The sequence below is a fragment of the Nematolebias whitei genome, chromosome 18 (assembly GCF_014905685.2).
Source record: "Nematolebias whitei isolate Nwh7 chromosome 18, NemWhi1, whole genome shotgun sequence".
Classification (NCBI taxonomy): domain Eukaryota; kingdom Metazoa; phylum Chordata; class Actinopteri; order Cyprinodontiformes; family Rivulidae; genus Nematolebias; species Nematolebias whitei.
The window spans coordinates 2,183,396-2,205,965 of NC_056515.1; the positions used below are offsets into that span (position 1 = coordinate 2,183,396).

The window sequence follows — 22,570 nt, forward strand, 5'->3', positions numbered from 1 at the left end:
GGGGGGGGGGGGGGGGGGGGGGGGAGGGGGGGGGGGGGGGGCACATTGGTAGGGTGGGGTCTGGGAGTCCTCCCCCAGAAAACTTTGAATAAAGTAGATGCCATTTCCTGCATTCTGGTGTATTTTAACGGGTTGTTTAACATCTACTTTTACCTACCAGTTAACACTTGATTCATTAAGTATTTTAGAGTTATTGGCACAAGACCTGCCTGACCAACAGCTCTCCTTGTGTGAAAAGAGCACACTCTGCTTCTCTCACGCGTCCTAGTCACAGTCTAAGAAACATAGTGTAGCCTAAGTTAAGTTTTAGGGGGAAATAAAAAAATCACTAGCCAGTATGAAACAATGATAATAATCACTCCTTCTTACTATTATTGGCCTAGCATAAAGCAATATGATCATCATCCATCATGTTTATTAGTAGCTTAAAATACTTAATTAAAACTCCAATAATGGTGTAGTAGAGGTGGGGGTCAGCTTAACTGTGGACATACGGGCCACTGAATGTAGTAGTATGTCAACGGACAGCTTTGCTGTACCTTCACTACTAATTAATTAATTTACAATGGGTTCTTTCTTTTTCGAGTTAAATTAATGCCATGTGACGAGATAACTGTGTTCATTGTTTAATCAGTGGCATGAGATGTTATTTTGTTTGACCCATCAGAATAAATGCGGTCATTTATTTAACAGAATCAAAATTTAACACATCAAAACATGTACACAAGGATTTGTTGATCTGGTTCTGATTAATAAAAACTTGGCACGCTTTACTAACAAGACAACAGAACATTTCTGAAGGCATCTAGATTACTGGCAAAATAGAAGAGTTTAAAGGAAGGAATGGAGAAGTTTAAAGGAGATGGATGAAGGGAGGTGTATGTTTGGATTGACCAGAATTAGCACGCTTCTTTCAACACCAGCTTAAACCTCCGGTACACTTCAGGACGTGCAGAGACTTCGTTACCTTAGACGGAGGATACCTCCACTCCGGAACAGAAGTCCATTAGTACGATCCTTTTACAGCGTCTCCGGTCAGGGTGGCTGGGCATCGTCAGAAGTTGTGTGGTTTACTCCGTTAAACAGACACGCTTCCTTTGAAGTTGTAGGTGTTACGCCCGGTTGAGTTCACAGCAAGGCGCTGTGTCTCCGTCAGAGATCCCACTCAGAAGTGGAATACTCCAGAAGGCTTGAGAAGACTCCATCAAAGACTGAAGAGTCGAGAAGACTGAGTCTGACTTCTTCCAAGATTGGTCCAAGACTCAGAAGACTACAAGACTGAATAGTTCCAGGAAGTGTGGACTTTTTAAAGAGTCCTCACTTCCGGTCACTTAGTACTTCCTGATTGGTTGAAACAACCAACAGGGGGTGGTTCTAGTGATGTCAGAGGGTTATTAAAAGTTAAGAGAGGGTTCAGGAATGTTTAGGAACGTTTAGTACAAACAGAGAAATGTTTTGAAGAAGTGAGAGGAACGCAGATGCCAGTGGCAGTTATTATTTACCGTCTGCTAGGTTTAAAAACAGTACAGTTCGTTCTAATAACTTCTTTTCTGACTGTCTCTGACTTTCGACCGACATCACTGACTTCTCATTTAGACAGAAGATCAAAATGCATAATTACTTTGTAAATATACATTTAACTTGATTTCTAATTTAAATGAGGTTTAAAAAAATCATTAATACTGTTTCACAGTTGATTTAAATGAGTGGTTCACTTCAACATTTAAAAATGGTTTGAACTAAACACACTTTTGATTATCAAGATATTGTAAAATAGTAATGATAACATAAAAAGAAGAGTGTTCTTTCAATTGATTAATTCAGGATATAATTAGACAGTCTCTGGATGAGCTAATTTGTATTTTTCGATTCAAATCAATGAAATAACAGTTCCTGTCCCATGAAGGTCCTCAGAGACAGGTTTTGGTCGGAGGCCGAGTTCACTACAATGGGCTAGATCTACTGTAACATTACCCAGTTGTAAGGTCAAGAGACAAACATGTAGCATTAACACAGTATGAACAACATTCAGGAATTGTTTCTATAAGAACATCAAATATTTTACGTGAACAGTAAGATCGCTTCACCCATGAAGAAATGTAACTCAGGGTGAGCTAACCTCGAACAAACAAAGATAGCTGTAATGGTGGAGGTAGTGAAGCTCACCTGAGGCGTTTATTTCTTATCGACCAACATTAAGGCAAAGAAGACAGAAAAAAATCTAAGCTGCTAATAACTTAAAATAGTTACTGCAGTGGATGTTTTTGTGCTGCAGAGCGACACACAGGGCAAGAACTCGGTGAAATTCAGTATGTAAGAGTAAATGTTATATTACACAACCTATTAAACTTCTTCTTTCAGCTTTTCCCTCTTCAGGGGTCTCCACATCGAGTCATCCTCCTCCATCTCTCTCTGTCCTCACTCAACTACCTCCATGTCCTCTCTAACTGCATCCATATATGGGGGAGTGGTGGTGCAAGAGGTTAGAAGATGGTCCTGTGATTGGAAAGTCGCAGGTTCACCTCTCGGTACCGTCAACATTAAAATGTGGGTGGAAAAGGTGGAACACCCACACCTGCCTCCACCCTCATTTGCCCCACTCTGGGCCCATGAGCAAGGTCCTTAACCCCCACCATCTGCTCCCTAAACAGGTCTCTCTTGAAAATGAGTTCTCGTGGCTCAGTGAGACTACCTGGATAAATAAAGAGTAAATGGGAGAAAAAAATCTCCTCTTTTTCTTTTTCCTGGAAGCTGCATTTCTCCTTCTACCTTCTCCTTCATCCTTCTACCAATATACCCACTGTCCCTCCTCTGGACATGTCCAAACCATCTCAGTCTGGCGTCTCTAACTTTATCTCCCAGTTGTTCAACCTGTGGTGTCTGTTGGAGTCAGCCTCCCCACCATCACAGACATCTACACCTCCAGATGCAGGAAGAGAGCCACCTGCATCATGAAGGACCACACTCACCCAGCACACATACTTTTTTCCCCGCTCCCCTCAGGCAGACGGTTGAGGAGCATTAAGTGCAGAACCACCAGGCTGAGGAACAGCTTCTACCCTAAGGCTGTTAGACTCATGAATCTCTTAACAGGAAAAATCACTGAAAATTACTGTGGAAAATAAACAACAAAAAACTGAAAGTCGCTGTAATGTCACTTGGTTGTTGGTATGTGCTGCTGACTATCCATGATGCTGATCTCATGCTGCTGATTATTTCATGTTGCTGTGTTCATTGGTCCTCATCTGCTCATACGGACTCATGTTCGTGCTGCTGTTGTTTGGGTGCATTGTTTTTGTACTATTAGTGCTTAGTGTATTCTTAGTCTTGTATATTCTCAGTTTTAGTGAATGTAGTATATTCTTAGTTCATGACTCAGATCTTACTAATGTTTTTCTTTACAATTTGTATTTTTGTTGGATGTAACTGGGACCCTGTGTACATGGTTTCGTTCCACCTCATGTACCACGTGATGTGAATGACAATAAAAATCCTTGTATTCTGTGCTGTACCTCTGATGATTTTGTTCCTAATCTTATCCATCCTTGTAACTCCTAATAACCTCAGTATCGTCATTTCTGCCACTTCCAGTTCTTTCTCCTGTCCTTTTGTCAATGCCACAGTCTCCAGACCACAAAGAATATCTGATCTCACCACTGTCATGTAAACGTTTCCTTTGACCATCCAGATTTCCATCGAGCACTACTGTTTGCTAACACTTAGCATGATAAAAATGGCTACAAGTCGTGGGATTGGCTTACTTACTGCCTTTGTTTGATGTCGTACGACCGTAAACTTCTGTGATAAATCCACAATGCCACATATTATTTCTCGGTATGTGATGAAATATGCAGTAACAAAGCTTGGAAAAGTGCAAGAAGTCACTGTTTCTTGTAGCTATTTCAATTCAATTCAGTTTATTTAAATAGTGCCATATCACAACAAAGTTGTCTCAGGGCACTTTACAGGAACATTCGCATAAAAGCCAATTAATAAAGTTCTCTATCTAAGGAATCCAGCAGACAAGTTGAATCTTGGCTTCGTTGCAGTCTCCCATGCTGAGCAAGCACAGAAGCACTTAGCTTCTTTGAACTCAGAGCTGAAACTCCAGAAGACACTGATTGGCTGGATACACATCACGTGACAAATCATGTGATACAGGTCTGTTTTGACCGGAGGGAGAGTTTCCTTCCCCCATTTTGCACGCATCAGATGGCTGCACTGTACAGACCGCTGCGCTCAGGCTGACAGTTTATTATAAAATGGGAGATAACCTTGTGGCCAGTTCACAACTGTGCAGCATAGATGTTCTTGTGCACAGAGAATGTGTGAGCAGTGCGCAATTATGCAGATGCATAGCTTGGAGGGAACATTGGGTGGAGCAGGAGGTTCGAAAGACAGGTCCGATTAAATTCCTGTCTGGTGTTTGTTTCATCTTCATCCAAACAGGATTGTTGCAGATTTCCAAGAACCGGGTCGCAGTTCTGCTCCTGGCTGGAGGTCAGGGGACCCGACTCGGAGTTCCGTATCCGAAAGGGATGTACGACGTTGGACTGCCGAGCCGAAAAACTTTATATCAGATCCAAGCAGAGAGAATTCACAAAGTCCAGGAGCTTGCAGACAGAAGACACAGCTCTAAATGCACCATCCCATGGTGAGATTACGTCATCACACTTTTCTTCTTCATTCGGCTGCTCCCATCTTCAGGGGTCGTGGCAGCAAACTAGCTCGCGCGAATATCCTGATACATGCTCAATAATCCAGGTTGAAAAATCTAACAACGTTAAGTCAGGTCCTCTGGACGGATTAAAAAATAAATAAATAAATAACCTGTTGAAACGATTAGTCTTTAAGCCAACACTTCATCAGTTTAAGGAGCTGCAGCAAACTAAGTCTAAGACAATTGAACACGGAGGCATCCGCCCCTGTTTAATACATTACAGGTATTTTACATTACACAAAGATGGGTCCATCCCAAAGATCCAGTCCCCCGGCACAAATCAATCAATCAACCTTTATTTCTACAGGTAAATCCCATTGAGCCTCGAGGACTCATTTACAAGAGAGACCTGATTTCAACAAAGAAAGATGACAACAATGGACAACAGCAACAACAATAAACAGTTATAAAAAAGCATACTACAGTTTTTTTTTGTTTTTTTTAAACAAATAGGATGGCTAAAAGGAAAAGGTAACAAAACAAAAAAACAGCTAGATTCCAAGACAAATGTAGAAAACTAACAACAGGAACATGTCTGCATTGGACCCTGCCAGGTGTCCAACAGATTCTTAAAGACACTTAGAGAGGTCAAGGTCGAGAGCTTCAAATCTTTTTGTAAGATATTCCAGGAAACAGGAGCAGAATAGGAGAAGGCCCTTTTGCCAAGTTCAGTCCTCATTGAGGGAACACTGCAGGTAATAATGTCCTGAGAGCGCACTCCGTAGCTGCACTCACGCAGAGACATGTAGGAGGAGATGTATGAAGGCAGCAGACCAGGAAGTGATTTAAAGATGAAAATGTACCAGTGAGAGAGTCTGCGTGAAGTTAATGATGTCCAGTTAACCAGTGAATACTGGGTGCAGTGGTGGGTACGATAATCACAGCCAGTTATGAATCTTAGTGCACCATGATAGACAGCATCCAACATCTGCAGCATCCAACATCTGCAGCATCCAACATCTGCAGGGTTCTTGTAGGAGCGTTCATGTAAATAATATCACCATAATCAATTGAGGGAAGGAAAGTCACAGATACAAGGTGTTTTCTAGCATTCAGGGTTAGACAGGATTTGTTTCTGAAAAAGAAACCCAGTTTAACTTTAAGTTTCTTTACCAAGTTTTCCACATGGAGCTTAAAAGAGAGATGTGAGTCGACCAAGATACCCAAATATTTATAGGAATCAACAAATTCAATCAGGACACCATTTGAGGATAAAATCAAAGGAAGAACTGCTGGGACCAACTTCCTATTTGAAAAAAGCATCCCTTTGGTTTTGTCGGCATTTAGGACAAGTTTGAGGTGGAACAAATCTGACTGGATGATGTTGAATGCAGATTTCAAAAGCTGGAAAGCCTTAGCAACAGTTTTAGCTCGACAATAAACAACTGTGTCATCACCATAGAAATGTATGGATGCATCAGGGATATTTTTACCTACATTACGTATGTAGATTGTAAAGAGGGTGGTTCCTAAGACTGAGCCTTGTGGTACACCATTGTTGACTGCTAAATAACTGGAGGAAGTACCATTATGTTGAACACATTGCCTCCGATCTGAGAGATAGAGAACCAACCAATGGTGTGTTCTGAAAAACCAATTTCTGAGAGCTTATGACACAAGATGTTCTGATCCACAGTGTAAAAACTTTAGACAGGTGTAAGAAAAGTGCAGCACAATAATCCTTAGCATCTAGTGCTTCAACAATTTCATTAAGAACCTTCAGTGAAGCAGTCGTTGTGTTGTGTTGTTTCCTAAAACCAGACTGAAGGCGAGGTAAGATGTTAAATGAGTCCAGGTAATTTTTGATTTGAGAGTTTATCAGTTTTTCTAGAACCTTGGCTAAAATGCAGAGTTTAGAGATTGGTCGATAGTTGTTCAGTGAGGGGGGGTCACCTCCCTTCAGCAAAGGAAGAACAAAGGCTGTTTTCCAAGTGTCTGGGATGGAGTTTTGTCTTATGGAGAGATTGAAGATGTGGGTCACAGGGACTGTGATGATATGAGCAGCCAGCCTTAAGAAATAAGGTGTAAGTTCATCTGGACCTGCAGATTTTTTAGGATCAAGATCTTTTAACAGTTTATTGACCTCACTGACTGAGAATGGAGAAAAAGAGAAGGTGTGATTAACTGAGGATTGACTTGAAGGAGGGATTTGATTTGTAGAAGTTTGGTTATTAAGTGAAGTGGCTGATTTTCCATTAGTAACTGTGTCAAATAAAGAACTAGAAGCGACAAAATGTTTGTTGAAACAGTTCAGGATCTCGTGCTTATTTGACACAGGAACAGAGTTAACGAGAAGTTGTGATGGGAGGTCAGACGATTGGGGGCTGCCTGAGAGAGATTTGATGGTTTTCCAGAATCTGTTAGGGTCATTTTAGATTTTTGGAGGTCTGAGATAAGAAATTGTTGTTTTGCTGCTTTGACAGCAGTTGTGCATTTATTCCTCATCTGTCGAAAACTCAACCAATCAGTGTCTGAGTCAGATTTTCTCGCTGCAGCCCAAAGATGATCTCGCCTGTGCAGGAGGTCAGCTAGCTCTGGAGTAAACCAGGGGCCGTCTCGTCCCTTTATTCTGAACTGACGAAAAGGAGCATGTTTGTTCACAAAATAAATGAAACTATTATGAAAATAGTTCCAAGCGGAGTTCACGTTGTCAGTTAATAGAATACGATACCAGTCAAAGTGAGACAGATCCCAGAGGAATGACTGTTCACAAAAATGTTTCAGATCCCTTTTTTGAATTAATCTGGGCTTAGAAGGTGTAAGTTTAATATCTCTGAGAGTCGCTGTCACACAATGATCACTCGAAATGTTAGCGAATACACCTGTACCAGGGAATTTGTGAGGCATATTAGTTAGAAACAGGTCTAAGATGGAAGACTTTTCAAGACGGTTTTTGTTTGGTCTAGTGGGAGAGTCGATCAGTTGGGTTGGATTGAGAGACAGGCAACATTCCTTGAATTGATCACAGAGGGGGGTTGACTTATCCCAGTCAATGTTGAAATCTCCTGCCAAAAAAATCTCTTTGAATTTTAAATTTCCAAGGAATTCTATCCTCAGGTGTTGCTGAAGGGGGACGATAACAACCCACTACAGATAAGATCTGTCCTCCATTCAAAGTGATGTTTACAGCTAAGGCATCAATTTGGTTTGGAATTGTTTTAGAAGACACAAGACTAGAAACCAGAGAATTTCTGATGTAAATGGCGACTCCACCCCCCATTTTTTGACGATCACAGTGATAGATGTTAAATCCATTGATTACCAGGTCATTATTCAGTACAGATTTGTTGAGCCAGGTTTCAGAGATGAAGATTACATCTGCCCCAGAAGAACTGACCAGAATTTTCAAGGCATCAAGTTTTCTCAGAAGGCTACGTGCGTTTACATGCAGAAAATGAAGTCCTGACATGTTTTTAAAGTCATTTGGTGTCCTGTAATTAGTGGGGGGTCCAGGGTTGGGCTGAATCCCTGGCAGCAGAGTCCCTGACAGCTGTCAAAGGACATACAGGGGCTGAAAGTATTATAGAGTGTCCCACCCCAGGTTTAAATGGTAAATGGACTGTACTTGTATAGCGCCTTTCTATCTTATTTCAAGATACTCAAAGTGCTTTACACTACAATTTTTGTCCTCATTTACCCATTCATACAGCACTCTACTAGATCTCTACAAAGCTAATTGAACAAATCATTCTAATGAGACTAATCGGTGCTTTAGATCACATTCATACACTGATGGGACACACATCAGAAGCAATGAGGGCTACAGTGTCTTGCCCAGGGACACTTCAGCATGTGACTGCTAGTGGATTCGAACCCCCAACTCTCACATTGGAGGACGACTGCTTTTTCTAACCACTCAGCCACAGCCACCCCACAGTTTAGAACGCACTAAGCCACTCATTTATTCTCACACTACTGAAAACAACCAAACACCGCTACCAAAAGGCCTTGTAGGTCAAAAATGCACAGCTAACGTCACAGTAGCAGGAGTCCTGTGTAACTGTCTCTTGGACTCTGGGTCCCAGGTGACCACTGTGTCTTCATCTTTCTATCATGCAAACTTGTTGGAACATCCCATTCACCCTATCTCATGTCGAGATGTTGAAGCCACCAAGAGATGTTGAAGCCGCCAACGGTCAGAATGTTCCATATTTGGGCTATGTAGAGCTAAGCTTAAAGTTCCCCAGAGACTTTGTTAAACCAGAGCCTGAAGTCTCTACCTTGGCTTTAGTTGTCCCAGATGTGGATTCAAACTGTGATCTGCCAGTCCTCATTGGTACTAATGTACTTGATGTAGTTTATGATGAGTATTGTGATGGACAAAACCCAAATGAACTGTCTCCGGTCTATGGTTATAGGCAAATCTTCCGAACACTCAGGCTGAGGAAAACTGTTACGATTACGCGGGGAACCCAGATGGTATGAGACCCAGAACGAGGCAGACACAGGGGAAGTACAAAAAGAACAGTGTTTATTATTTACAGTGAACATCCACACGTTGGTTCTCAGCAACTCCTGGAAAGAGGGACGACAGGTTAATGTTGGTCCAGAGGGGAAGACCTGAGTGGTTTGTTTGAAAGAGGTTCTTTTGTCCTTACAGTCCAAACCCGAAGGAGGGGAGCTGGTCCTTCAGTCTAAGGAGTGAACAGCAGAGGGGAATCCAACAAGGGTCCAAGGGAACGAGGAAGGCTGGCAACTGGAGGCAAAAATGGCACGAGGAATACCTGACAGGCCAAGGGATCCAGATCAGGTCACGAGGAGATCCAAAAACACGAGGAATCAGGAAACCGGAAAAGAGAACACAGGTGAACAAATTCTTTTCACCTAGACATATCTAGCTCAACAGTACTATACCATGAGAGGTGATATGCTCCAGCGATGAGTCACACTGGGCTGCAGCCTTTTGTAGATGGAGAGGCTCATCAGGCTGATGGCCGCCAGGTGTTGTTAATCAGCGGCCATCAGCAAGGCAGGCTGCAGGCAGTGGGACCCTTACAAAAACAATGAATTCAACTGGGAAAGGTGGCTCAATGATGGTGAAAAGCAAAGTGCCACAAGTCATCCCTGCTCAAGGAAAAGTTCTTCTGGAAGACTATGTCAAAACCAACAGTACTGGCGAATGTGCAGTTGTGGAGCAGCCACATTCCTCTTCACTGCTGGGTGGAATATTTGTGGATTGTTTTCTTGTGAACTTACCTGAGCAGCGTCCGCAGAAGTTACCTGTTTGGATTAGGAATGAGACAGAGTACGACATAACACTTCCTAATCATTGTGTAATAGCAGAACTTCACTCCCAAGAGCACATCTATGATCACTTACCTGCTACAACTAAGGACTTCAGTCCAATGCTCTGCTACTACCGTTGAGCCCACTGAACAAACTTCCAAGTCTGACCTAACCTTCGAATTTGGTTGTCTCCTCTTTCAAAAGAATTGAAGGACAAAATAACAAAGAAACTGAATGAATATGGAGATGTATTTGCCTGCCATGACTTAGACTTTGGTCATGCAACAAAAGTCAAACACCACATAAACCTACAAGACTTTTCAAACCACGACCTCGCCCAATTCACTCAAACGACTATGAGGCTGTAAGAAAGCACTTACGAACCCTATTGGAGGCAGGAATAATTTGTGAATCTGAATCCCCTTATTCCTCCCCATTTGTAATGGTGTGAAAAAAGAAAAGTTCGATTATGTATTGATTATCGTAAGATCAACAGCCTGACAGTACGTGATGCATTTGCACTTCCCAACCTTGAAGAGGCCTTTTCTACTCTCTCTGGTTCAAAATGGTTTTCTGTAATGGACCTTAAATCAGGCTATTACCAAATTGAGATGGAGGAATGTGACAAGCCAAAAATTGCTTTTGTCTGTCTGTTGGGGTTCTATGAGTTTAATCGTATGTCCCATGGCATTATAAACGCCCCTAGCACCTTCCAACGCTTAATGGGAAAAGTGTCTGGCAGGGGTGTCAAACTCCAGGCCTCGAGGGCTGGAGTCCTGCAACTTTTAGATGTGTCTCTGATGCCACGCAGCTGAATCATATGACTGAATTAGCTTCTCAGTGCAGTCAAGTTCTCCAAAGTCCTGCTAATGACCTCCTTATTTGATTCAGCTGTGTGGCATCAGAGACACATCTAAAAGTTGCAGGACTCTGGTCCTCAAGGCCTGGAGTTTGACACCTGTGGTGTATGGGCAACCTACACCTCAAGGAAGTCCTAGTCTTTTGGGACGACATTATGGTGTTTCAAGCTCATTAGAAGAACATGAGTCCAAGCTTATACATGTTCTCCAGCAACTAAGATAAAATGGCTTGAAACTTTCCCCATCTAAATGTAGTTTTTTTCAGACATTTGTCAGGTATTTAGGCCACATGTTTTTGAGCAAAGGTGTTGAAACTGACCCCAAAAAGGTTGCAACTCTTCGCACCTGGCCAACACCCCAGACACTCAAAGACCTTAAATCATTCTTAGGGTTCACGGGTTACTACCACAGATTTGTCCAGAACTACTCTAAGATAGTAAAGCCCCTAAAGACCTTACTGGAGGCTATTTGCCTTTCAAAAATGGCAGAAAAGCTACTCTTTCCCAGGTAGGACACTACAATCGGCTACAATGGGCGGCTGTGGCTGAGTGGTTAGAGCAGTCATCCTCCAATGCGAGAGTTGGGGGTTCGAATCCACCAGCAGTCACATGTCTAAGTGTTCCTGGGCAAGACACTGAACCCCTCATAGCCTTTGATGTGTGACCTATCAGTGTATGAATGTGATCTAAAAAGCTCTGATTAGTCTCTTTAGAATGATTTGTTCAATTAGCTTTGTAAAGATCTAGTAGAGTGCTGTATGAATGGGTAAATGAGGCACAGATTGTAGTGTAAAGTGCTTTGAGTATCTTAAAATAAGATAGAAAGGCGCTGTATGAGTACAGTTCATGTACCATTTACAATCCCAGAGAGCCCCTAACAAATTGGTGGACCCTAGACTGCCAACAAGCTTTTGAGCTAATCATTGAAAAACTCACAATAGCACCGGTACTTGGGTTTGCCAACCCCAAGTTACCATATGTCCTACACACAGTTGCGAGTACAATTGGTTTAGGAGCAGCCCTTTACCAAGAGCACGAAGGTGAAATGCGAGTTATAGCCTACGCTAGCCGAGGGCTATCACCTAGTGAAAAGCGATACCCCTCCCATAAGCTAGAATGTTTATCTCTAAAATGGTCGGTAGTAGAAAAGTTTCAAGATTACCTTTATGGGACAACATTCACAGTCGTAACGGATAACAACCCATTAACCTACCTTCTAAATAGGGATGGGGCCGATCCGATCCAGTATCGGTATCGGCCTCCGATACCAGCATAATTTACGTATCGGATTTTTCCGATCCTCCTGCCGATATTTCCGATCCATGACGCATGTTGGCTTCAAACTATGGAATGGATTTCCTGAACGGCGACGTGTCTCATGAACCCAGAATAATAAGATCCGCCTCACATTCAGGAAATCCATTTCATAGTTTGCAGCCAGCTACAATGTGAAGACTGAGTTAGCAGCACTGTGGCTAACAGCTAACAAACTTTTCATCTAGACATGTCTGCTGTGTGGAAGTATTTTACACTAGAAACACCACAAAGCAATGCAGCAACGTGCAATGTCTGCAGAGCCATAGCGCCACATTAAACTGTGGTAAAGCTCCGTGGCTTCAGTGGGGCACTGCTCTTTGCTCAACCTGGGGCGGCCAACTCGACCCCGGTCAGCCGCGTCCAATCTGCCCGGCTCAGTCTGCCTGTCTCCGAGGAGGGACAGACTGAGCGCTGCTGCCCCAAATCAGGCTGCCTGCTTCAAACTGAACAAGAAAAAGACATCGCTGAAACCACGGAGCTCGAATGTTTACAGAGAAGTTGCTAAACTTCATAATTAATGACCAACCACTATCAGTTGTAGAAAATGAAGGATTTCAGTTTGATACTTGCAGTCAATATATAGTTTACCCTCCAGGAGATATTTATCAGTACAACAGTAAACAATCAAAAAACATATTTGAAAATTATATATATTAAAAACAAAAACAGCTACATTATAAAGTGATGTAAAATACTAAAAACAGGAACATGTCTGTTGGTTTATGTCATGAACTTAGCAGATGTTTGAAGTACGGCTGCAACTAACAATTATTTCAATAATCGATTCATCGGCCGATTATTTTTTCGATTAATCAACAACAAAAAGAAAAAAGTTTTAATTTCCACCCCTTTATTCGAAAATTGAACATTTGACTGACATAGAAATTCACACAAAAAACAGGTTGCTATTTGACTATTCTGTTAGTAAAATATTGAATAAAAAAAATAAAAGTTAGTCAAATAGCTTAAAAAAATAAATGTACACAAATATATATACAAATGTATCTTTATACCTGCACAATATTTAGCTACTTTGTAAAATGTGTCCTTGAGGGAAGAGTGTAACCTGGATTAAAAGTGTGGATTATTGTAACCTGGATTAAAAGTGTGGATTATTGTAACCTGGATTAAAAGTGTGGATCATTGTAGTGAAGCCTTCGTCTTCAACCATCGACAGAGGCCTCGTGTCAGTGACGATCATGTTCAGGATGTTTCAGTGAAGACAGCTGCTGCTGTGGTCAAGTCATATTTATTTATAGAGCACAATTTAAAACAGATAGACTGTTATCAAAGTGCTTAACACTAAGGGTAACACTGAGAAATAAAAAGCAGTAAGAATATACCTTAAAAAATTAAAACAACAGCATTAAAATGAAGACATGGAACAAGATATACTAAATCAACTCACACAGTATGAAACGCCAGAGAGAACAGATATGTTTTTAGCAGGGATTTGAACACAGGAAGGGAGGTGGCATGCCTAATGTTGGGAGGTAGGTTGTTCCACAGTTTGGGACCCATGACTGAAAACGCCCGATCTCCTCGGAGCTTCAGTCGTGTTTTTGGAACAACCAAAAGCAGCTGATCGGATGATCTCAGAGCCCGAGAGGGAACATATGGTTCCAGTAGCTCAGAGAGGTAGATGGGTGCGAGGCCATTTAGGCACTTATAGGTCAGGAGGAGAATTTTGAAATCAATCCTAGTTCTCACAGGAAGCCAGTGTAGGGAGGACAGAACTGGTGTGATATGCTCATACCTCGGTGTACCGGTTAAGAGCCGAGCTGCAGCATTCTGGACGAGCTGTAGCCGTGAGATAGAGGCCTGGCTGACCCCAGCATACAGTGAATTACAATAGTCCAGGCGGGTTGTGATGAATGCATGGACTAGTGTCTCAAGGTCGGGTCTAGACAGCACTGGCTTGAGCTTAGCTACCTGCCGCAGTTGGAAGAAGCTTCTCTGCAGAACCGAACTGATCTGTTTGTCGAACTTAAAATCCGAGTCAAAAACCACTCCAAGGTTTTTAACAGAGTGCTTCAGATAAGGCTGAAGGGAGTCCAGGTTCACAGGATAAGAGGCGGCAGCTGAGCTAGGGCTAAAGACAATGACTTCAGTCTTCTGGTCGTTAAAACTTAGAAAATTTGAAGCCATCCATGTCTTAATATCGTCCAGACATTTGAGGAGAGGGTGCACGGAACAAGCACTGGCTGGTTTCAGTGGCAGGTAGATCTGACAGTCATCGGCATAGCAATGGAATGGAATACCGTGTTTTCTTAGGATCGACCCCAGCGGAAGCAGATAGAGTGAAAATAGAAGGGGTCCGAGAATCGAGCCCTGCGGGACACCGCAGGAAAGAGGCATTGAAGTGGATAGATTTTTACCCACCTTCACACAAAAACTCCTGTCAGAGAGGTATGAGCGGAACCAGTCTAATGCAGCACCTGTAATCCCAACCCAGTGTTCAAGCCGAGAGATGAGGATACTGTGGTCAACAGTATCGAAAGCGGCAGTAAGATCAAGGAGTACAAGAGCCACAAAATGACCAGAATCATTTGCTGTTAAAATGTCATTACAAACCCTAACCAAAGCTGTTTCGGTGCTGTGGAGCTGCTTGAAACCAGACTGAAAGACCTCAAAGATTTTGTTCTCAGTTAAAAACTGATTTAACTGAGTAAAAACTACTTTTTCCAGGATTTTGGACAGAAAGGGGAGTTTTGAGATTGGCCTGTAATTTGAGCAGTCTGAAGGGTCAAGACCAGGTTTCTTAATTAACGGTGTGACTACTGCATGTTTGAACGCCTCTGGGACCACGTTTGTAGCAATACTACTGTTTAGTATTGTTAGAACAGCAGGCCCAATCGCTGGTAGAACCTGTTTGAACAATGCTGCTGGGATGGGGTCCAATGGTGATCCTGATGGCTTCATGTGACCAGCAACTTTGTTTAACAGTGGGAGTGTGATTGGTTTGAATTGCCTGAAAGTAGCAGAACACGAAACAAAAGCTGATGGGTTGACTAAGGAGCGGGGGATGGAGGCCCTGATCAATTCCACTTTGTTAACAAAGAATTTAGTGAAGTCATTGCAGGTGTCAACAGAGGCCTCCATACATGAATACGAAGGGACATTTAGAATGGAATTTACTGTTGTGAATAGGGCGCGGGGGTTGTGTCTATTTGAGTTGATGAGTTGGGAGAAATATTTGTTTTTTTTTTTCAGATTTGACAGTGTTCTGGTAATTTTTTAAACAGGTTTTGAGCAAAATGAAGGAAACCTGGAGATGGTCCTTTTTCCACTTGCGCTCAACTCTCCTGCACAGGCGTCTCGCTGCCCTGGTGGTCTCATTCATCCATGGGTACTGGGCTCTCCTTGGTTTCCTGACTTTTAGTGGGGCCACCAGATCCAAGATCTTAGTGCAGGTCACATTGTGGTTACTAAGCAGCTCCTGAGCACCGACACAGGCAGAGGTTTCAGGTGTTGTAGCAGCAGTGGTAATAAAGGCAGAGGAAAAACGAGCAGCGGTTGAAGGGTTAAATATACGACAGGTCCTGGGTGGAGCGGGAGATTTAGAGACACGAGCAAGAGGTATTACAAATGAGATTGGTTTGTGATCAGACATGACAGCATCCCCAATTTCCAGATTTAGCACAGAGACACCACAAGACAGAACAATATCAAGAGTGTGACCCTGATGGTGTGTGGGGCCGACAACATTTTGCACCAGGTTTAAAGAGTGGATCAGATCTAAAAAGTCCTGAACCAAAGGCTTTTCAGGGCAACAGACGTGCACATTGAAGTCCCCTAGAATCAGCACACGGTCGTATTTTAACAGTATTGCAGTGAGAAAGACAGACAGTTCGCTGATGAAGCCTGTGGAGGATTTGGGCGGTCGATAAAGCACCGCAATCAACATGGGGTTGGAGCGGCCCAGTTCAAAATGCAGCAGTTCAAAGGTCTGAAAAGATGGTGTCTGTAACAGTCTGCATTTCCAGATTTTCTTAAAAACAGCCAACACTCCTCCACCTCTTCCAGATGACCTCGGGCAATTAAGAAACGTACAATCAGCAGGCACCAGTTCAGAAAACACACTTGACTCACCAGGAGGAAGCCAAGTCTCCGTCAGAAACATGAAATCCAGATTGTTTGTGCAGAAAAAGTCGTTCATGATGAAGGTTTTGTTTGTTAAAGACCTCACATTGAGGAGAGCAAACCTTGTTGGGTCAGCAGCTGAGGGAGAAGTTGTTGAGGGGGGGGGCGCAGATCAGCAGTTTCAGTTTGTTTACGTCGGGTCCTCGCCTCCTCCGGCCGGAGAAAGTGCAGCCGGGACGAACAGCCGGAATCCAGGAGCCGCCGGACACAGCAGGGTCGTTGGTACGATCCGATGGGGCAGCAGATGGTACAGCTGTTGGACCCGGGTTGGTTTCGGTTTGCTGGATGCAGTTGGAAACACCGCAGCTGGGCGTGCGCTCGCTGCGCGCGCGCGCGCCTCCAACCCGATGTTCTGCAGCAGGCAGGACTCCGCGAAGCATCCAGTTGGAGAAACCTCATTCCGGTGGACAGCTGTAGCTGAGGAACGAGCGAGACTAGCTTTGAGCCTCACGAGGCGGCCAGCACGTCTCCCACGGCGACGAGAGCGATGTTTTCGTGCAGGCACGAATGCCGCGCGCTGGAGATACCCAGGTACGTTCCCAAACAGCGGAGGTGGGGGCCCAGAACCCCGATCAAAATGTTCATAGGAGGCGAGATAAGTGGTGGAAAATTGTAGATTGAGCAGTTGCTGGCGATCATACACCAGTAGTGAGCTGATCTTATTGAAGAAAAATGATAAAAATAGCAAAAAAAGAAACAGAGTGGACAGAGGTGAACGGCAAGCCACCAGCTCGGGCGCCATCATGGTGTCCATGATGTCTGTCCATCATGAAGACTGTTATTGTTTGTTGTTGTTTTCTGGAATGAGACAGTAAATATGTTTTATATCATAATTTACAGCAACTCAAGAAATGCCTTGTTTCACTTACAGTGGTAGGTTCAGGCAAAAATAGCTAAAAGAGCAATTAAACACACACACACACACACACACACACACACACATATAAAATACTTAATTACACACATTTGAGTAGATGTAATAAATTACTTAAATTCCTGTTTAAATGCAATTCATCCTGCCATACCTGCAGTGTCTTCAGACTTTGCCAGCAAATTAAAAGTTGAAGCTTACTCATTAAAATATTATCTTTGTGTTAGATTTATTTATAAATCACATTTAAACACTGCTTGTACCAATTAAATTAAATAAAAAGTAACACACATGTTCTCTATCACCGTCATTAATCAGCAAACAAACAAACAAACAAACAAACAAACAAACAGCTTCATCTACCAGACAGACTGACGTTACGTTTTCTCTCTTGAAACAGAACAAAGTGTTAAATTGTAGAGACTCACCTGCAACACATGAAGAGTTGCATCAGCTGCAGCTCCTTCCTCCTCCTCGTGACTCCGACATGTTTACGTTTATCTCCGTGGTTCTCTCGTGTCATGTTGGTGATTTTCAAAGCTGCATGTTTCTCATGTTTTATCTTTGTGACGTTCTCCCACACTTTGGAGGACTTGGGTCGAACAGTTTTCGCTGCGTCGGTCATTTGTAAAATTTACTTAATTTCCTTTGAAAACAGACTCTGCTCTGCTTCCTCCTCCCCCCTCGCTCTGTTCAACTCGCGCTGCAGTTTTTTTTTCAAACTTTATTCAGTCAGTCAGCATTGACAATGAACTGCAGGTGAACAAAACGAAACGGCTCCGCAGCGCCGTGAAAGATGCATAGTCGCGCGACACAACGAATCGATAACGAAATTCGTTGCCAACGCTTTTAATCATCAATTTTTATCGATTTTATCGATTCGTTGTTGCAGCCCTAGTTTGAAGCCATTTAACATTTTATTTAATTCATTTATTCATTCATTTAAAAGAAACAATAAAAAAACATCAAAAAGAAAATGAAAAGAGTGCCGAAAGAAGAAAAAAATTCTTAGATCTGCCCCTTATTTAAAAATATATAAAATAACTTTAAACAATCACTTAAATTAATTACTTTAATATCCACTTTAAAACTAGGAATAAAAAAAAACATGTTTTGTGTTAGCAGAATTTAATTCTAACTTTAAAACTTATCTAACATTAATACAACTTACCTGAAGTTGCCTTTTTGGACATGCATGCATATATTTGTACAAATTGTACTTGAGAGGAGATTATTACAGCCTCATATAAAATCTATGATAATCATGATATCGGAACTGGATTGGTATCGGCCGATATTCAGACGTAGGTATCGGGATCGGATCGGAAGTTAAAAAAAAAGTGGATCGTACATCCCTACTTCTAAAGTCAGCAAAGTTAGATGCAACTAGCTATCGCTGGTTGGCTGCTCTTTCAACATTTAACTTCAACATCGAATACCGTGCTGGCAAGAGCAACCAAGATGCTGATGGTCTTTCCAGACGCTCTCATGATGCACAAAACAGTGATTCTGCATCTGTGACAGAGAGTAAAAGAACAATTTGCTTCCCACCATCTGGCAACATCTCCTAGCCAAGAAGTTCTCTCAGCTGAAACAGTCAGTGTTTTGTGTCATCGCCATCTTCTTGACCAAACTGAGAACAGCCTACCTTCAGTCACTCTGGTAGAATCCCTTTCAATTCATGCAAATGCAGTACCTGACCTCTATGCAAGTGAGGAAATTCTAGGTTGTACCACCTTACCTGCTTACACAGAGACGGAACTCCAACAGTCCGACCCAGTCATTAAAACTGTTGTCGTTTTTTTTTAATTAATTTTTTTTTCTTGCTACTCTACGGTGAAACCAAGCGTGTTTTCCCTCTTTCCCCCCCACACCCGCTTCCCTGCTGTGCTCTTTTGTCCTGTGAACCCTTAAAAAGCCTCTTTTTTTTCCTGCATACCTCTTATTTGGAAGGATCAGCTGGTCTCTCAACAAAATCAATCAACTTCTCCCGACAGGAGTCGGGGTAAGGAGGACCCTCTGAACTCTAAAGGACAAATTGGATTCATGATGACATCTAGATTCTACTGTTTGGGTTGGTGGAATCTGGTTGTCTACAAATTTGTGTGGAGGTGTTGAAGCTTGACAGTGCTCGGACTGAATGTGGAGCTGTGAAAGGGAGTTGGAGCAGCTGTATCAGGACTGTGATCTCCCTGGCAGCTCTCATGAATGGTGGAATAATCTGGAGAAGCTGTGAGCTCGACTTTTGGAGTAAAGGATCAATTCGGTTGTTTTGGAGTTTACATCAGAGAATATGTACCAGCGAGACTTTAAAGGCAGAAACAACAATTCCGAGTTCTGCCTGACCCAAACTGTGGCCTTGATGCCGGACTTATCTCAACTCCTCCTGGAATGTTCAGAAAACAACAAAGATGCTTTGACTGTCTCCTCACCCCTCCCTTCCCCAAGGCCGTGGACATGTAACAGAACCTCAACTGAGCTGATGATGAATGTCACCTCTTATCTGGACAATGGCTGAGGGGGGGCTCTGGACTATGCTACGACTTTCCCTTAAAAATTCAATGTTTTCACCGCCTATATGTTCATGTATAACGTCTGTTTATGTTGCTTTGCTGTGGAGGTTTGTTTCATGCCTCAAATTGTGCCCTGTCTAGGACACGGAGTGAGAGATCTTTTTTTTTATACCGTCTCTCCTCATGTTTTCTTTCCTTATCTAAGCAAAATATTATTCTGAATAAGAATAAGAAGGCCGCACTAATTATTTTAGCCGCAGCTTCGTGCACTCCGCCCATCTTCGTACACTCCGCCCATCTTCGGACGACTGTACGTACATATTCGTGTTGTATCTCGGTGCAATGCCAATAAAGTTTATTCTGATTCTGAGCTCATGGAAGCTGGGAGTGAACCTATTGTCGACTCTCATACTGACTCTCCTGAACTTAAGCTCATGTTCAGAGAATGGAAACGGCTTACATTGAGAAATGATTTACTATACCGAGCTTGTCAAACTGAAGGTGATATCTCTTACCAGTTTGTTGCCCCCACTTCCGTGAGACCGATCATACTCAGTTGTCAAGGAAAACACCCCCTGAGAAAAGTGCTCCTCTCGTAAACATTCAAACAACTCGTCCCATGGAACTTGTGTGCATGGCCTTTTTATCCCTAGAGCCAGATAGCCATAACACCAAAGATATCTTGGTCATAACAGACCATTTTACTAAATGCGTTGTGGCTATACCCACAAAAGACCAGAAAGCTTCAACAGTCGCTAAGAGCCTATGTGAACAGTTTTAAGTCAAGTAAAGTTAGATTTATTTATAGAGCACATTTAAAACAGAAACTGTTACCAAAGTTCTTAACAAAAATATCACAACATCAAATAAAAAGTAGCAAGATATATTTACAGCACATGGAATAAAAATATAAAACCAAAAAACTATTAGAAACAATGAAATACTAAATCAGATCTCGTTGTGTCAAAAGTCAAGGAAATAATAACAAAAAGCATAAACTCAGTCAGAAACAATGAAATACTAAATCAGATCAGATGACCTTGTGTTAAATAGGAATAATAACAAAAGCATAAACAGAATCAGCATCAATGAAAAACTAGATCTAAATCCGATCACCCTGTGTTAAATGTCAGTGAGTCCAGATGTGTTTTTAGGAGAGATATAAAGGCAGAGACTGAGGTGGCCTGTCGAATGTTGATGGGCAGATTGTTCCAGAGTTTAGGGCCCACGACTGAGAACGCTCGATCTCCTCTGAGCTTCAGCTGGTTTTTGGTACGGCCAAAAGCAGCTGGTCTGATGATCTCAAAGCCCGAGAAGGAGTATAAGGATGAAGAAGGTCAGAGAGGTATGATGGTGCAAGGCCATTAATGCACTTGAATGTCAGCAGGAGAATTTTAAAATCAACTCTGACACGTACAGGAAGCCAGTGAAGAGAGGATAGAACCGGAGTAATGTGCTCAAACCTGTGAGTTCCAGTTAGTAGCCGAGCTGCAGCATTTTGTACGAGCTGGAGACGTGAAAGTGAAGCCTGACTAACCCCAACATAAAGTGAGTTACAGTAGTCCAGCCGGGAAGTAATAAATGCATGGACTAGTTTTTCAAGGTCGAATCTGGACAGAACGGACTTTAGCTTTGCTATCTGCCTTAGCTGAAAGAAGCTTTTTTGTAGAACAGAGTAGATCTGTTTATTAAAGTCCGAGTCTAACACTACCCCGAGATTGGTAACCGACTGCTTTAGATGAGGCTGAAGGGAGTGCAGGTTTACAGGATCAGTGACAGCGGTAGAGCTTGGGTTAAACACAATGACCTCAGTCTTCTGATCATTAAAACTCAAGAAGTTTGCAGCCATCCAAGTCTTGATGTCATCAAGACATTTTAGCAAAGGGTGGATGGAGCAGGAACTGTTGGGTTTTAAAGGCAGATGGATCTGAGAATCATCGGCGTAACAGTGAAACGAAATACCATGTTTCCTCAGGATTGACCCCAAGGGGAGCAGATACAATGAGAACAGAAGGGGTCCAAGAATGGAGCCTTGTGGGACCCCACAGGAAAGAGGGACAGAAGCAGATAAATGATTGCCAAAGTTAACACAAAAACTCCTGTCACCCAGATACGAACGGAACCATTCTAGCGCCACCCCTGTAATCCCAACCCAGTGTTGTAGCCGTGACATAAGGATGCTGTGATCAACAGTGTCAAATGCAGCGGTAAGGTCGAGGAGTACCAGGATCACAGACTGACCAGAGTCATTCGCTAGCAGAATGTCATTACAGACCCTTACTAAAGCTGTCTCGGTGCTGTGCAGGTGTTTAAATCCTGACTGAAAAATCTCTAAAATTCCATTTACATTCAAAAACTTGGTTAGTTGACTAAAAACTATTTTCTCCAAGATTTTTATAAAGAAATTGAAGTTTTGAGATTGGCCTGAAGTTTGAACAAGCTGCAGGGTCGAGTCCGGGTTTTTTAATTAATGGAGTTACCACTGCATGTTTTAAAACATCAGGGACCACACCTGTAGCCAGACTGCTGTTAATAATGGCAAGAACAGAGGGTCCAGTTGACGGTAGAACCTGTTTAAAAAATGCAGCAGGGATGGGATCAGCAGGGGAGCCTGAGGGTTTCATGTGACCAACGACCTCATTTAAAAATGAGAGTGAGATGGGGTCAAAGTGACTGAAGACTGCTGAGCAGGGGACAAGAACTGAAGGGTGGCTGTGGAGTGTGGAATTGATGACCTAATCGACTCAACCTTTTTTTTTTTTTTTTAATATTTATTTATGATTTTCAAGAATGTAACAGCCAAAATAGAGGACAAAACATCAAGGAGAAAGAAAGAAAAAAAAGAAAAAAACAAAACAAAAAAAAAAAAAAAACAACGACAACAAAAATCCACAAGACAAAAACAATCAGAACACCGTCAG

General features: G+C 42.5%; 1 protein-coding gene across 1 annotated transcript in view; it reads left to right on the forward strand.

Annotated features, from left to right (window-relative positions):
* Positions 1-22,570, forward strand: part of uap1l1 (UDP-N-acetylglucosamine pyrophosphorylase 1, like 1) — an 80,326-nt gene that overhangs the window by 25,789 nt on the left and 31,967 nt on the right. The window contains exon 2 of the mRNA XM_037692483.1: positions 4,450-4,654. Coding sequence (XP_037548411.1) covers positions 4,450-4,654 — 205 coding nt within the window. The remainder of the gene's footprint in view (positions 1-4,449; positions 4,655-22,570) is intronic.